This window comes from Scylla paramamosain, chromosome 44, assembly GCF_035594125.1.
Source record: "Scylla paramamosain isolate STU-SP2022 chromosome 44, ASM3559412v1, whole genome shotgun sequence".
Lineage (NCBI taxonomy): Eukaryota > Metazoa > Arthropoda > Malacostraca > Decapoda > Portunidae > Scylla > Scylla paramamosain.
The window spans coordinates 7,960,375-7,976,213 of NC_087194.1; the positions used below are offsets into that span (position 1 = coordinate 7,960,375).

The window sequence follows — 15,839 nt, forward strand, 5'->3', positions numbered from 1 at the left end:
CCTTCCATCTCAGTGCTTCCTCCTCTGTCATGGCATTTGTCCTTATTCTCAGGATGTCCTTGCTTTCTTCTAGTATGATGTTGCAGAATCTGCCCTCCATAAAGTCAAGAAATGTCATTGTTACAGTGAACAAGACAGCCACACTCTTCTTTGTTGGCGGTTGGTCTGAACTCTGAAATTTAGGGCTGGGCGGGATCCGAGTATTGTATCCATATCCCATGGATCCGAGGAGAGCTGACAGATTCAATTACCAATGTTGGCACTCAAATCCACTGATACGAATACCACTCTCTGAGATGAATACTTGTACAATTATTCGGGATTTTTTCCCCTTTAGCTTCAATATTCAATATGAACGTTATTTGTACTCACCATCGTATCTATAACAAATTTGATATTACCAGTTTTAGTCATACATATGAAAAATATCTTGGCTAGTGACATATAGCAGAAATTTACCATTCAAAATGCAGCATTTTCAAACAAAAGGTGTATAAAATATTGAAATAATGGCAAAATAACCACCACAAAGCATATAGCTTATCACATACAGTGTACTGCCAGCATGATCAAGCTCCAAATGAGAATATGACCTGTCATTGACTTGAACCCCAGGTTGGTGGGCTCAATTGATGTTGTTTTCACATCCTAGCCTTCATGCCTGCCAATCTTACTACCTTGATTGTGATTGCTAGTAAATGATAGAAATTCATCCAAGCCATTGTTCATTAGACTACTATATCATCATAATTATGACTCTTATATAATGTATTTTCATTGTATATCATACCCTGGTATTAGTACAGTACTTACTGGTGCATGTTTGCGTATGATACAAAATAGCATTGTAGTCTTGGGACTGAAAAGTGCATCTGGAGCACAGAAAGCTTTCTGTTTGAGTGGTTATATTTGTTGACATGACATCATCACAGCACAGGCCACCCCACCTCCCAAGAGTGGGGCACTCAGAATGTTTCAAGTTGGCTGCCCGGGCAACCCAAGTGCATGTTTGAGACAACATGTAACGGTCTGGTTGCCCTGAGTCACGCTATCAAATATGCCTCAGATGTGAGGGCAAAACACACACTCTTTTAGGGATTTTGGCACCCACTCTCTAACTATTATTTATTAATGATTTAAACCAAACTTCTTGCCCTATCCATTCCTATGCTGATGATATCACCCTGTACTTTTCCATGTCTTTTTGTAGAGATCCAACCCTACAGGAAGTAAACAGCCCATGCAGGGAAACCACAGAACGGCTGACTTCTGATCTCTCTAAGATTTCTGATTGCGGCAGAGCAAATTTAGTATTGTTCAATGCCTCAAAAACTCAATTCCTCTATCTATCAACTTGACACAACCTTCAAGATAATCCCCTCTTCTTCAGTGACACTCAACAGGAACAAGTAAGGGGATTCATATGAAAAGCTGTGGACATGAAAGTAAGGAAATGGTGGCACAAAGATGCCATGGAAAATTAACTAGTGGAAGCTTAAAAATTATGTATACAACTATAGATGGTTTGGTGTTGAGCCTATTGGAACTTAAAGACTTTTTTTTTTTATGTAGGAGGGACACTGGCCAAGGGCAACAAAAATCCAATAAAAAAAAATGCCCACTGAAATGCCAGTCCCATAAAAGGATCCAAAAGAACAATAAACCAGACATGGTATGTTTAATGGAAACCAAACTAAAAGAGGAAATAAAGATGAGATTTACAAAGGAAGATTATAGAATATGGAGGAGAGACAAAAAAGAAAAGGGAGGAGGAGGAGTGATGATATTGGTAAAAGAGGATATTGTTGTTGAGGAAGTGGAATATGGTGATGGAATGGTAGAAACTTTTGAGTGTTGTGATAAAGATCAAAGGAAGTGAGAAATGGAAAGTTTTTTGATATACATACCACCAAAAACTAATGCAACCATGCAACTTGAAACAAGAAATAACATAGAGGAAATGATAAGGAAAAGTAACAAAGTACTTTTAGTGGATGACTTCAACACTAAAGAGATCAATTGGGAGGAGATGGAAGTGAAAGAAAATGTTGGGTCATGGAGCAAAGAATTTATGCATATCATGATGGTGAATACAATGAGACAATTGGTGAATGAGCCTACAAGGTACAGAGGAGAAGAAGAACCATTACGGTTGGACTTAGTGTTTACAAAAACCCCAGAAAGTAGACCAAATATATATCATCTGAGTCCAATGGGAAGAAGTGGTGATGTGACAATAGATATAGTACTATGAGAGGAAACAGTGTTGCATAGGAATGAGCAATTTAGAAAAAGGAGACAGAACTATGCTAAGGCAAACTTTGCAGAGAATAATAAATTTTATGGAGAAATGAACTGGAAAGAGCTATTTGAAGGTAACATAATGCAAGAAAAATATGAGATATTTTTAGCAAGTATAAAGAGAGGGCACAACAGTTTGTGCCAAGTTATAAAGTGAAAATTGGGAGACATTAATGATATAATGCCAAGTATGTAGAAGCAAAAAGAAAAAGGACAGGACATGGAGGAAAATTATGAGAAAAATTAACATAAATACTAAGGAAGAATACAGAAAGCTAAGGAATGAATATGGTATATTAAAAAAGAGAAGAAATTAGAAATTTTGAAAGTGAAAATAGTAGGAAAATGCAAGGAAGAGCCCAAACTCTTTTACAGATATGTAAATGGAAAAAAATGAGAGAGGGGTGACATAAACAAATTAAAAAGAGAAGAAGGAAGAATTTATGAAACTACATAGATGATTGAACTAATGAATGAGAATTTTCAATCAGAATTTACAAGGGGAACCGATTTTGTGGCACTGAGTGTGATATCACATAATGAGGGAATACAGGAGATACAAGTTAAAGTGACAAAAAATCAAGAAGCTGCTGGAAGAGTTGGATGTTAAAAAAAGCTATGGGACCAGGTCAAGTAAATGGATGGATATTAAAAGAATGCAGAGAATGAATGGAGGAACCCACATGGGATATAATCAACAGCTCATTAAAAGAAGAAAAAGTGCCAAGGGAATGGAAAAGAGCTAATGTAGTCCCAATATACAAAGGAGTAAATAGAATGGAACCATTAAATTACAGACCAGTGTCACTAACAAGTAATGTAAGCAAGCTTTGTGAAACAGTAATTAAAGATAGATGGGTGCAATTAGAAAATGAAAAGATAATTACAGAAAAGCAATTTGGATTCAGGTAAGGGAGATTCTGTGTCACAAATCAACCGAGCTTTTACACAAGAATAAAAGATGGAGTGCAAGAGAGGGACAGATTGGTTGATGCAGTATACCTGGATCTCAAAAATCCATTTGATAAAGTTCCCCACAAGTCTTATATGGAAGTTAGAGAATGAAGGAGGACTAAAGGGAGCAACATTGAGATGGCTGGGTTTACAAGGAAGGGAAATAAGAACAGTAATCAGAGACATTAATTCAAGTTGGTGCAAAGTGACTAGTGGGGTACCATAAAGATCTGTGTTGGCACCTATTATGTTTCAAATATATGTAAATTGTATGACAGAGGATCTAAAGAGTTCTATAAATCTTTTTGCTGATGATGCAAAAGTAATGAAAATGATGAAGGATGAAAATTACTGTAAGGAGGATATTGATAAGATACATGCATGGAGCCAAAAAAAATGTAAACTAGAAATTAATGCCAGAAAATGCCACATGTTGGAAATAGGGAAAAATATAAAGATACCTTCATAGAATTACCAAATGGGAGGAGAAATGATAACAAAAAGTAATGAAGAAAAAGAGATTCTGGTGGTGGAAGGCTCAAGTACTTTTGTGGGCCACCTCTCTATCACACATAACACAAGAACAGGCCATGTTAAACCAAGCTTTGGAAGGTTTAGGTTGAGAAAAAATAGTGAGGAATGTATGCTTCCATGCTGGACACTGTCACCTCTGTTACATGCTTGGTACACAGAGACAAGTCTCTGACACAGAGGCAGTAGTCATTCCATGGAAAATAAGCAAAATACCTCCTCAGGTCCCCCAACTAGCATAGGCAAAACCCCTCCACTTTGGGGGGATCTTGAGGAGGGATTGGAGTGACAAGATACAGATATGAGCTTGTGATTGGAGGAACCCAATGGAGAAGAGAGGGTAACAGCATAAGCAGAAGCATTAGAGGTTGGATGGATGGAGAGAGGGAATGGGGAGGGAAGTGAGAGGAGGACAGGGAAGGAGGGAAATGAGAGGAGGATAGGGGATGCTGAGGGAAGGGAGAGGAGTGCAGGAAAGGGGGAAGGAAGGAGGGAAGGGAGAGGAGGGCAGGAAATAAGGAGGGAAGGGAGAGGAGGGCAGGGAAGGGGGAGAAGGGAAGGGAGGGAAAGGGGGAGGGAGGGGAAGGGGGAGGGAGGAAAGGAGAGAGAGAGAGAGAGAGAGAGAGAGAGAGAGAGAGAGAGAGAGAGAGAGAGAGAGAGAGAGAGAGAGAGAGAGAGAGAGAGAGAGAGAGAGAGAGAGAGAGAGAGAGAGAGAGAGAGAGAGAGAGAGAGAGAGAGAATTTTATTAGTAGTAATTATATTTGTGTGTAGTGTACTACTGCTTCAACTTCACACCTATTGGCCAAGGCTTACAGGCCTAGGTATCTGTACTATGGCTGCGTTAGACACACGGTAATTAAATACTTATTTTCAAGAAAAAAATACATCTTATGTACTGGCAAATATATATATATATATATATATATATATATATATATATATATATATATATATATATATATATATATATATATATATATATATATATATATATATATATATATATATATATATATATATATATATATATATATATATATATATATATATATATATATATATATATATATATATCATTAAATGTGATCTTTGGATCAGCATTTATTATTTTCTTGAAGATATTTTCTTTATATCTTATAAGAGTCTTATTCTCTTTTGAAATTTGGTTGATGGCTTTGCCGTAGCTAGTCATGTTTGCTATATTACAATTTTGGGTTTCTTAACCCTTGCTCAGTAGCTGTGGAATGACTGGACATGCTGGGGAGGCTGGTATTTATGCCGTGATTCAAGGTGTCGCTCTGGGCCATCAGAGGTGCTGTTTGGCTGGTACAGCATGATTGGTGGGCTCATTATGTGGGGATGGTGAGAGGCGCTGATTGGTTGGCTTCGATTAGGTGGTGGGCTTACTCTGTGGCAGTGGTGCTTGGTCCTTTCTCATTCTTGGCAGGCCCTGTAAATTCTCGGCCTGTACATTGAGCCTGGGGTTGAATTCTTTTATGTAGTGCTTCAAGTATTGCAAAACATCTTGCATCTTTCTTTTTTTTTTTATGTAGGAAGGACACTAGCCAAGGGCAACAAAAATCCAATAAAAAAAATATTCCCACTGAAATGCCAGTCCCATAAAAGGCTCAAAGCAGTGGTCAAAAATTGATGAATAAGTGTCTTGAAACCTCCCTCTTGAAGGAATCCAAGTCATAGGAAGGTGGAAATACAGAAGCAGGCAGGGAGTTCCAGAGTTTACCAGAGAAAGGGATGAATGATTGAGAATACTGGTTAACTCTTGCGTTATAGAGGTGGACAGAATAGGGGTGAGAGAAAGAAGAAAGTCTTGTGCAGCGAGGACGCAGAAAGAGGGGAGGCATGCTGTTAGCAAGATCAGAAGAGCAGTTAGCATGAAAATAGCAGTAGAAGACAGCTAGATATGCAACATTGCAGCGGTGAGAGAGAAGCTGAAGACAGTCAGTTAGAGGAGAGGAGTTGATGAGACAAGAAGCTTTTGATTCCACCCTGTCTAGAAGAGTAGTATGAGTGGAACCCCCCTAGACATGTGAAGCATACTCCATACATGGACGGATAAGGCCCTTGTACAGAGTTAGCAGCTGCTGGGGTGAGAAAAACTGGCGGAGACGTCTCAGAACGCCTAACTTCATAGAAGGTGTTTTAGCTAGAGATGAGATGTGAAGTTTCCAGTTCAGATTATAAGTAGAGGACAGACTGAGGATGTTCAGTGTAGAAGAGGGGGACAGTTGAGTGTCACCGAAGAAGAGGGGATAGTTGTCTGGAAGGTTGTGTCGAGTTGATAGATGGAGAGATTGAGTTTTTGAGGCATTGAACAATACCAAGTTTGCTCTGCCCCAATCAGAAATTTTAGAAAGATCAGAAGTCAAGCATTCTGTGGCCTCCCTGCGTGATATGTTTACCTTCTGAAGGGTTGGACGTCTATGAAAAGACGTGGAAAAGTGCAGGGTGGTATCATCAGCGTAGGGGTGGATAGGACAAGAAGTTTGGTTTAGAAGATCATTAATGAATAATAAGAAGGGAGTGGGTGACAGGACAGAATCCTGAGGAACACCACTGTTAATAGATTAAGGAGAAGAACAATGACCGTCTACCACAGCAGCAATAGAACGGTCAGAAAGGAAACTTTAGATGAAGTTACAGAGAGAAGGATAGAAACCGTAGGAGGGTAGTTTGGAAATCAAATCTTTGTGCCAGACTCTATCAAAAGCTTTTGATATGTCCAAGGCAACAGCAAAAGTTTTACCAAAATCTCTAAAAGAGGATGACCAAGACTCAGTAAGGAAAGCCAGAAGATCACCAGTAGAGCGGCCTTGACGGAACCCATACTGGCGATCAGATAGAAGGTTGTGAAGTGATAGATGTTTAAGAATCTTCCTGCTGAGGATAGATTAAAAAACTTTAGATAGGTAGGAAATTAAAGCAATAGGACAGTAGTTTGAGGGATTAGAATGGTCACCCTTTTTAGGAACAGATTGAATGTAGGCAGACTTCCAGCAAGAAGGAAAGGTAGATGTTGACAGACAGAGCTGAAAGAGTTTGACTAGGCAAGGTGCAAGCATGGAGGCACAGTTTCAGAGAACAATAGGAGGGACCCCATCAAGTCCATAAGCCTTCCAAGTGTTTAGGTCAGCATATCTAAAATTTCATTGATTTCTTCCAGGTCTTTTCTTGTGATCTTGATGCCATGTTGTTGTTGTAAGTGTATTCTTGGAGCTCCAGATACTAGGTGGCAGGTAAGCCATCAGGACAGTTGTGTTGTCATCATGCTGATGTAAGTTGAAGGGAGGACTTCATAGTTTCCTTGTTTACAGGTGAACTTATAGATGGCATGTGACTTCTGGGTTGTCTCTTTTTCTATATGGGGACTGTTTCTGAGTAGAAGATGGGTGATTTTCTTGTTCCTGTAGTATATTTGGAGCTTTATCTTCCTTTCTGTGTCTGTGGGCTTGACATTTCTTTTCACTATTTGTGTAATGATTCTTTCATCTTGTTTGTATGCTGTGGAGAAGAAGGCACGATAGTATATGGTGATGTCAGGCTTTCTTGAGTCTTCAGATGAGCTACAGTTATGGCACTTATCAGTGATCATGGTTTGGTGGATAATGTTCTTTTCATTGAAGCCGTTTTAAATAGAATAATACTTATAAGATATAAAGAAAATATCTTTAAGAAAATAATAAATGCTGACCTAGTGATCACATTTAATGACACGTGTAAGAGAGAATCTTGTGTTGCCCTTTATATTTCTTCATGCACTTGCTGCCGAGTACTGCAGTGTGTGAGTGCTCTTTGGATATAAGCACTGATAGTAGAGTCCTTATATTGGTCAGGACATTTACTCCTTCCATTAAGGCAGTGACCAGGGTTAGTTAGCTTGATATACTAACCCTTGAACTTCACTTGCTGTTCCTTCATGTGAATGTTGAGGAAGGGCATGGTACTGTTTACACTGTGTTCTATGGTGAAGTTGAGACCAGCCAGAAATTTCTTCAAGGCAACACATGAGCTGGCCAGCACCAATGCTGCTTGTAGTCTTGATGAATATATCGTCAGTATAGCAGCAGTGGAGAAAGAAGTGTTTAAAAAGACTGAGAAGCCTGATATATATATATATATATATATATATATATATATATATATATATATATATATATATATATATATATATATATATATATATATATATATATATATATATATATATATATATATAACAGCCTCCCCAGTGTGTCCAGTTATTCCACAGCTACTGAGGAAGGGTTAAGGAACCTAAAATTGCAATATAGCAAGCATGACTAGCTGTGGCAAACTCATCAACCAAATTTCAAAATAGAATAAGACTTATAAGATATAAAGAAAATATCTTTAAGAAAATAATAAATGCTGACCTAGTGATCACATTTAATGACACATGTAAGAGAGAATCTCATGCTCGTATATATATATATATATATATATATATATATATATATATATATATATATATATATATATATATATATATATATATATATATATATATATATATATATATATATATATATATATATATTACATAAAATTCTCTCTCTCTCTCTCTCTCTCTCTCTCTCTCTCTCTCTCTCTCTCTCTCTCTCTCTCTCTCTCTCTCTCTCTCTCTCTCTCTCTCTCTCCCCACAGTACTGGAGATATAAGCTTCGAAACACAACTTTGAATGACTCAAACTATGCTCATAGTTATCAAGATGATGGTGGTGATGATGGAGAGACAAGCCTGACCCAGACACCACTACAAGCATCCTTCATGCCCACCTTTGTTCTTGTCTCGAATGTGTTTTCCACTGCATTCTTCTTCGTCACTTCCTTTATTGTAAAGAGGTATGTACGTTCATGGATGAATATGTAGATACTGTGTGTGTGTGTTTGTTTTACTGGTAAGAGACTGTCAGGTTATGTGTTGGGTAAGTCAGTAGTTGTAATTATTCATTAATTAAGTATTTTGAGTTCATGGTTTTGTGTGCACTGATACATTGAATGAACTATGTTCGTGTGGTGTGATGGTTCATGGCTGAGGTGATGAGAGGCCAGACAAACTGGGGAGGTGGGCAAGCACAGCACTCACTCCTGTAATGTTCAGTGTTCCATCCTTGCGCCTGTTGGAGTGGTTGTTTTGTGTGGGTCGCTGACCAGGGGTGAATGCTGGTGATGAAAGGCCAGACAAACTGTGGTGAGGTAGGCAAGGACAGCAATCACTCCTGCAGTGTTCAGTGTTCCAGCCCTGTGCCTGCTGGAGTGGTTATTTTGTGTGGGTTACTGGCCAGAGGTGAGTATTGGTACTGTGTCTCAGGTTAGGAATTATAATTTAGGGTTGTAGGTAGATTGTGATGATTGTGATGTATAAATATATGTTGATATGGTTCAGTATTAAGGTGTTAGTAATTAGTTGCATTGTTGATAGTATTACAATTGCTGGCATTATTTTGAGAAGTTGATTTATGTGGTAATTCCTGAGTAATTGTAACAATAAATAATTATTGTCATTTGTAACAAAGGTTCTAATGTGTTGGAGATACATTCGGGCAGTGATTCAAAATTGTCATAAGGACATGTCAAATCATACTTTATGTTTACGTAAGCCAACTATGAGGGGGATGAATATAAGGTTGTTACGTATCAGTGAATGAATCTGCTGAGAGTCATATGTAAGAAAATGGGTGAATTTTGGTGGATTGGTCATTAACCCTTTCCTTCCGGCAATTGTATATATATGATTGCAAAAATGCGTCCGTAGTGACGGCGATCATACCCGTAATCAAGAATTTTCGCGCCTCAATTTTGAGCTCCAAGCGCGGTTTCTCGAGTCAGATGGTGTGAGTGGAAGTGTCTGGCATGTTTCCACATGTAGTGTTGTCACTAGCTTCTGAAATTTAGCGGTAACTAAGCTATTTTCCCTTTCTCCGGGCGACACTTGGCAACCCCAGCGACCCGCCGGGTGGAAAGCACTCGCCGGGTGGAAAGCACCATGATAAGTGCGAAGAGACATCCTGATAAGAGTGAAGGATCTCAGATCATAACTCACCATGGAGCAGGACAGAACATATGTATTTAGCAGTGCTTCTGAGTTTGAAGACAGTGACAGTGAATATTTAGAAGAAACTGAAGAAAGCGAAGACATTAGTGAGGACTCGGAAAATGATTTACAGGATCCACCTGTTTTATCAGAACAGAGAGATGATACCTATCATTCTTTCATGTTAATTTTTTCATTATCTTCCATTTTATAAGAAAATTGTAGAAGGTAACTTGTCAGAGAGAGAGAGAGAGAGAGAGAGAGAGAGAGAGAGAGAGAGAGAGAGAGAGAGAGATAATGTTATTTGCCTGAAACTTGATATGAAAAGGGATGAAATTCTCTCTCTCTCTCTCTCTCTCTCTCTCTCTCTCTCTCTCTCTCTCTCTCTCTCTCTCTCTCTCTCTCTCTCTCGCATTGGAAGTGTACAATTTCCCCTCCAAGATGAGAGAGAGAGAGAGAGAGAGAGAGAGAGAGAGAGAGAGAGAGAGAGAGAGAGAGAGAGAGAGAGAGAGTGTGCGCGCACGGTGTCATCGCTCTCCGGGCTGTTTCTGGATGACGGATCACACAGCGGGAGGAGGAGGAATCCTTTATAAGGCATAAACTGAACTTTCAGAGGTCACATGGAGCTACAAAGTACATCATTGTATTCAGAATAACAAGGAGAAAATAATTATTAGTATTCAAACAATTTTACTATGTCAAATCACTCTCTGCTGAGTCGAGCTTTCCTATGAGATTCACCGCAGCCCACGCACCGTCAGTCGCTGGAAAGCTTTCGCGCCGATCAGACGTCAAGACCACACAGCTCCCGCCTTCACCGGCTCGTGCCACATCATCGCTACAGGTACACGACTTTCTAAGGTGGATCTATGGTATGGGATGGGCCTACCATAGTGCCAATGGTATGGGATAGGCCTACCATTGAGGAATGGCATGGGTTTGGGCCTGCCATATAGCCATTTTAACCATACATATGGGGCTATACAACCTTATGGCTCATGTTCTTGGTCGGCAGGCATGTCCGGCTCTGCCCTGCCACCTGACGCGGCCTTCCAAGGAATTAGGAGAAGGAGCAACAGTGTTTCTTCAAGGACGAGGTCTCTTTCCCGGGATTGTAGCGGCAGTTCCTCCGATTTTTCGCCTCGGCACAGTCGGCGGCATAGGAGTCGCCGCCGTCAAGACCAAGAACACGTGCCGCCCCACCATGTCAACAAACCGGCTCAACCACATGGAAGTGCACAGAATCTTCCTCTGCACCAGGCATCGGCTTCCGCGCCTACAGCTCCCGAACCTTCATGGCGTTTAGTGTTGGATGAGTTGGCGGTATTGAAAGGTGAGGTAGCGAAACTTCGTGCTAACACACATACTCACCCTCCTCCGTTACCTGAGGATCATCTTCCGGGTACTTCAGGAACACACCACACAGTTTCACCTCCATTCTCGGGCTTTAATGACTCCAGCAGCGAGGATGGGGAGATTAGAGAGGTGTCACAAAGGGGCAGTGTTTTGCAACAGGCAGCCAAGGCTTTGGGGCCCTCTGACAGTGTTTCTGCAGACATTGACCAACAGGTGGCAGTTATGGTTAATCAATTGTTTGACAACGGTATGCAAAAGGAAGACTACAGGGCCATCTTGGAGGAATCAGCCACCAGACGACCAAACAACTGTCCTGCATTGGCGCCTGTGGAATGTAACCCGCAGATTTTGGGTGCCTTAAAGACTGACGCGAAGAAAGCTGATTTTCGTCTTAAGGACGTAAGTGGTGACATTCTCAAGGCAGGTACCATTTTAACTAGGTCACTTCTAGCCCTGGATGTAGTGGCACAGGAGAGTGACCACCCCGCTGTTGTGCAGGAAGTAGGTATGATTAACGGCGCCTTGGCGTTGTTGGGTCATGCCAATCACAGGTTGAATTTGGCTAGACGTTTTCTTATGAAAAGGGAAATTAACCAGAAATATTCCCACTTATGTGCTAATAAGGTCCCCATGTTGCGTTTCCTGTTTGGGGATGATGTGTCTCAATCGGCCAAGCAGATCGAGGACACAGAAAAGTTAAAGAACAAGTTCTCCCTCAAGAAACCGGCATACCCTTGGAAAACCACCAGTGGCAGGTCACGTGGCTACTGGGGGCGAACGTGGCATAGAAACTCCGCAATGAGGTTCCAACCCTATGGCCTGCAGAGGTCAGGCGCCAGGACGGGACAACGTCAACTACCAGCGCGGCAGGACGCGGACTCAAAAAACGCCAGGAGCCGGGGTCCACAGAGACCCCGGCAGTAGTGGAGGTGAGTGACACCTTTGAAGCTGGTAGAATTCATAAATTCACAGCAGAATGGAAAAAACTGACACGTGACCCTGTAATTTTAGACATTGTGCAACATTGTCATTTAGATATAAATGTTGAGGAAATTGGACATTTATTCTCAAGGGAGACTACATACAAGTTCAGTGCAGTAGAAAACCTTATAATCAGTGATGAAATTGAGAAACTTTTGGACCTGAAAGTCATTGTGGCCACACAGAGGGAAATGGGACAAGTTATCTCTCCAATTTTCTTAAGGCCTAAAAAGGATGGTGGGTATAGGATGGTGCTGAACTTAAGAGAACTCAATTTCCACGTCCCTTACAAACATTTTAAAATGGAAAACTTTGAACAGGCTATTAGACTGATTCATGCAGGGGACTATTTAGCTTCGGTTGACCTTAGACATGCTTACTATTCTGTCAAGATTGCTGATGAACAACAAAAGTTTTTGTGTTTTAAGTGGAACAATAATGTTTATCAATTCACATGTCTTCCTAATGGTTTTTCAGAGGGGCCACGAATTTTCACAAAGCTATTGAAACCAGTTTTTGCAACACTGAGGGAAAGAGGGCATTCCATTACTAGCTTTATTGATGACACCCTCATCTGCAATAACACTTGGTCAGGATGCCTTGCAACCATTAAGGACAATATTGATCTCCTCCAGAAGTTGGGTTTTTGTATTAACGCAGAGAAGTCGGTGTTGACACCCACCAGGACCATTGAGTATTTGGGGAATGTGATTGATACTAATTCCATGACGATCACCTTACCGGAACGGAGGAGACACAAAATTATTCAGGCCTGTCGGAATCTCTTGGGTAAAAGCAAGGATAGAATTAGGGAAGTAGCCAGTTACAGGTCTTTTGGTTGCTGCCACTCCTGCTGTGGAATTAGGGAAACTGCACTACAGGAAGTTGGAGACGAAAAAGACGGCAGCTTTACAGCTTCAGTATGGTAATTTTGATAATTGGATGACTATTACTGCTGACATGAAAACAGACTTGAGTTGGTGGCTTGATAACATCTATACACAGGACAGGAAAATTTTTAGGGGTGGCACGGATATTGATTTATACACAGACGCTTCCAGTTTAGGCTGGGGGGGCCATCTCAACAATCGAGCCACGTCGGGTAGCTGGTCTTTGGAGGAAAAATTACTACATATTAATGCACTTGAATTGAAAGCCATTTTGTTTGTCCTTCAGACTTTTAGACAGGAGTTGAAAGGGCATTACATTAAGGTTTATTGTGACAATACCACAGCAATGACATATGTGAACGAGATGGGAGGTACTAGGTCTCAAGTGTGCAATGTAATTACGGGACATATTTGGCAGTGGTGTGTGGATAATGGGGCTTGGATCACGTGTTCACACATCCCAGGCAAGGACAACACACTAGCTGATTTAGCCTCTCGTAAGGTGAATGACAGGCATGAGTGGAAACTGGACATACACCTATTCCAACAATTGTGTGGCATCTTTGGTACTCCAGTGGTTGATTTGTTTGCATCTCGGCTCAATAGGCAGGTAGATTTATTTTGTTCTTGGAAGCCAGATCCAGAAGCAACTTATTTTGATGCCTTCTCTCTGAACTGGGCACGGTTTGGACTATGTTATATTTTTCCTCCATTTTCACTAATTACTAGGTGTTTGCAAAAGATGCGTGCGGAAGGGGCGACAGGGTGGATAGTAGTGCCACTGTGGATGTCGCAGCCATGGCTGGGCACCCTGCTCAGGATGTTGGTGGATCACCCAAGAGTAATCATGGAGAAACACGGGGTCCTTGTTCATCCATCCTCCGACGAAGAGCACCCGATCATGCGGCACACGCGATTGATGGCATGTTCGATATCGGGGAACACTTGCAGGAACAAGGAATATCTGCGGCAGGGGCAAAAATCATCATGGCCTCGTGGAAAACAGGTACACGCAAACAATATCACCCACATATCAGGAGATGGTTACTGTTTTGTAGTAGATGGCATATCAATCCCTATAATCCCACTGTACATGACATAATCAATTTTTTGTCTGAAAATTTCCACTGGAACGTGGGTTATGAATCAATTAACACGACAAGAAGTGCTCTTTCGTCACTTGGTCTTGTGGTAGATGGGTGCAGTGCTGGGAACCATCCCCTGGTTGTCAGGTTTATGAAAGGAGTTTTCAATTTGAGACCGCCTCTACCAAGGTACACTGAGACCTGGGATGTACAATCAGTTCTGCAAGAACTAAGAGCTATGTACCCACTACATACACTAACACTTAAGGACCTTACACTCAAACTATGTTGATGGCCCTCACACAAGCTGCCCGGGTTCAAACACTTCACTTATTAACTGTTAGGGGCATGCACATTGAGCAGGACTCCATTTCGGTTCAATTAAGTGATAGCATTAAACAATGCAGACGACGGTTTAACATTCGTACCATTACATTTCAAGCTTACTCGACGGACGCTAATCTGTGTGTTTGCACAACTTTACGGCATTATCTTGCAAGGACGGAGGAAATTAGACAGGGCAATTCACAGGCGACACACACCTTACTCATCAGCTTTATCAAACCCCACAAAGCCGTTACTAAAGACACTATTGCCCGTTGGATCAAAACGATGCTTGATAGGGCAGGGGTGGACACAACTAAGTTCACAGCTGGTAGTGTGAGGCCGGCTGCAGCCTCGAAGGCCAAATCCATGGCAGTGCCAATTTCTTGCATCCTGGCTAAAGCAGGATGGTCTAGGGAAAGTACATTTGCAAAGTATTATGACAAGCATGTTATTAGGCCAGGTGACCCTTTCCAGGAGGCAGTACTGGGGTAAATGTTCAACCCTTATTTTGAGTAATAAGCATACATATTTGTGGTTTACAACTGAGGGTATGGTAATCAGTGATGCACTATGTGTTTGGAGGCAGGGTAGCTGGTATGGCAAGGTTTATTGGTATAAATATATGTAGAGGGGCATGTATACATCCTTTCAGTAGACAAGGCAATAAATTGGTATTTCAACAATGTACCAATATGCAAAGTGACACTGTTCAGTTGGGGAATAAAAATTTTTGTGTTTACATCATACTTTACTGTTCCTTAGCTGGAAAATTTCTCAAGGCACGCCACCCACATGGCTTCGAAGCCTCATAGGAAAGCTCGACTCAGCAGAGAGTGATTTGACGTAGTAAAATTATAAAGTACACGAGACTTACCTTTGGTCAGTTGAAGTGTGCTTGTAATTTTACGAGGCAAATCACCTCTGCTTGAGGAGAGCTTTCATATGCCCTCCTCTCCCTCCCTATTGTTTCGTTATGAGTACGTTTCCATGTAGTACTCAACTTTTGCCTGGTATTTATCAGTTTCTCATGTGGGTGGTCGTTGCTTCAAAGTCTGACGGTGCGTGGGCTGCGGTGAATCTCATGTGAAAGCTCTCCTCAAGCAGAGGTGATTTGCCTCGTAAAATTACAAGCACACTTCAACTGACCAAAGGTAAGTCTCGTGTACTTTATAATTTTCTGACAATTTCTAGGTTTATCATTTTTAGCCATCATACAAAACGGGAAAATAATTTAAGCGCCGGAAGGAAAGGGTTAAGTTGACACTCCTATAAAAAAAAAAAGCATTCAGTAGAAAATGTCTAAATCTGAGGTAAGTTTTGTTCTTCAGTTGCTTTGATAATCTTT

The 15,839-nt window shown here is 41.0% G+C and overlaps 1 protein-coding gene across 6 annotated transcripts in view; it reads left to right on the forward strand.

Annotated features, from left to right (window-relative positions):
* Positions 1-15,839, forward strand: part of LOC135094048 (equilibrative nucleoside transporter 1-like) — a 199,579-nt gene that overhangs the window by 46,271 nt on the left and 137,469 nt on the right. For 3 of the 6 annotated variants that reach the window (XM_063993794.1, XM_063993793.1, XM_063993792.1), the window contains 2 exons: positions 8,467-8,663; positions 10,871-15,233. In XM_063993794.1, coding sequence (XP_063849864.1) covers positions 10,873-12,135 — 1,263 coding nt within the window. In that variant the 5' untranslated portion in view covers positions 8,467-8,663; positions 10,871-10,872 and the 3' untranslated portion in view covers positions 12,136-15,233. Of the gene's footprint in view, positions 1-8,466; positions 8,664-10,870; positions 15,234-15,839 lie in introns of those variants that run through there. The other 3 variants (XM_063993791.1, XM_063993796.1, XM_063993795.1) reach the window with 1 other exon arrangement.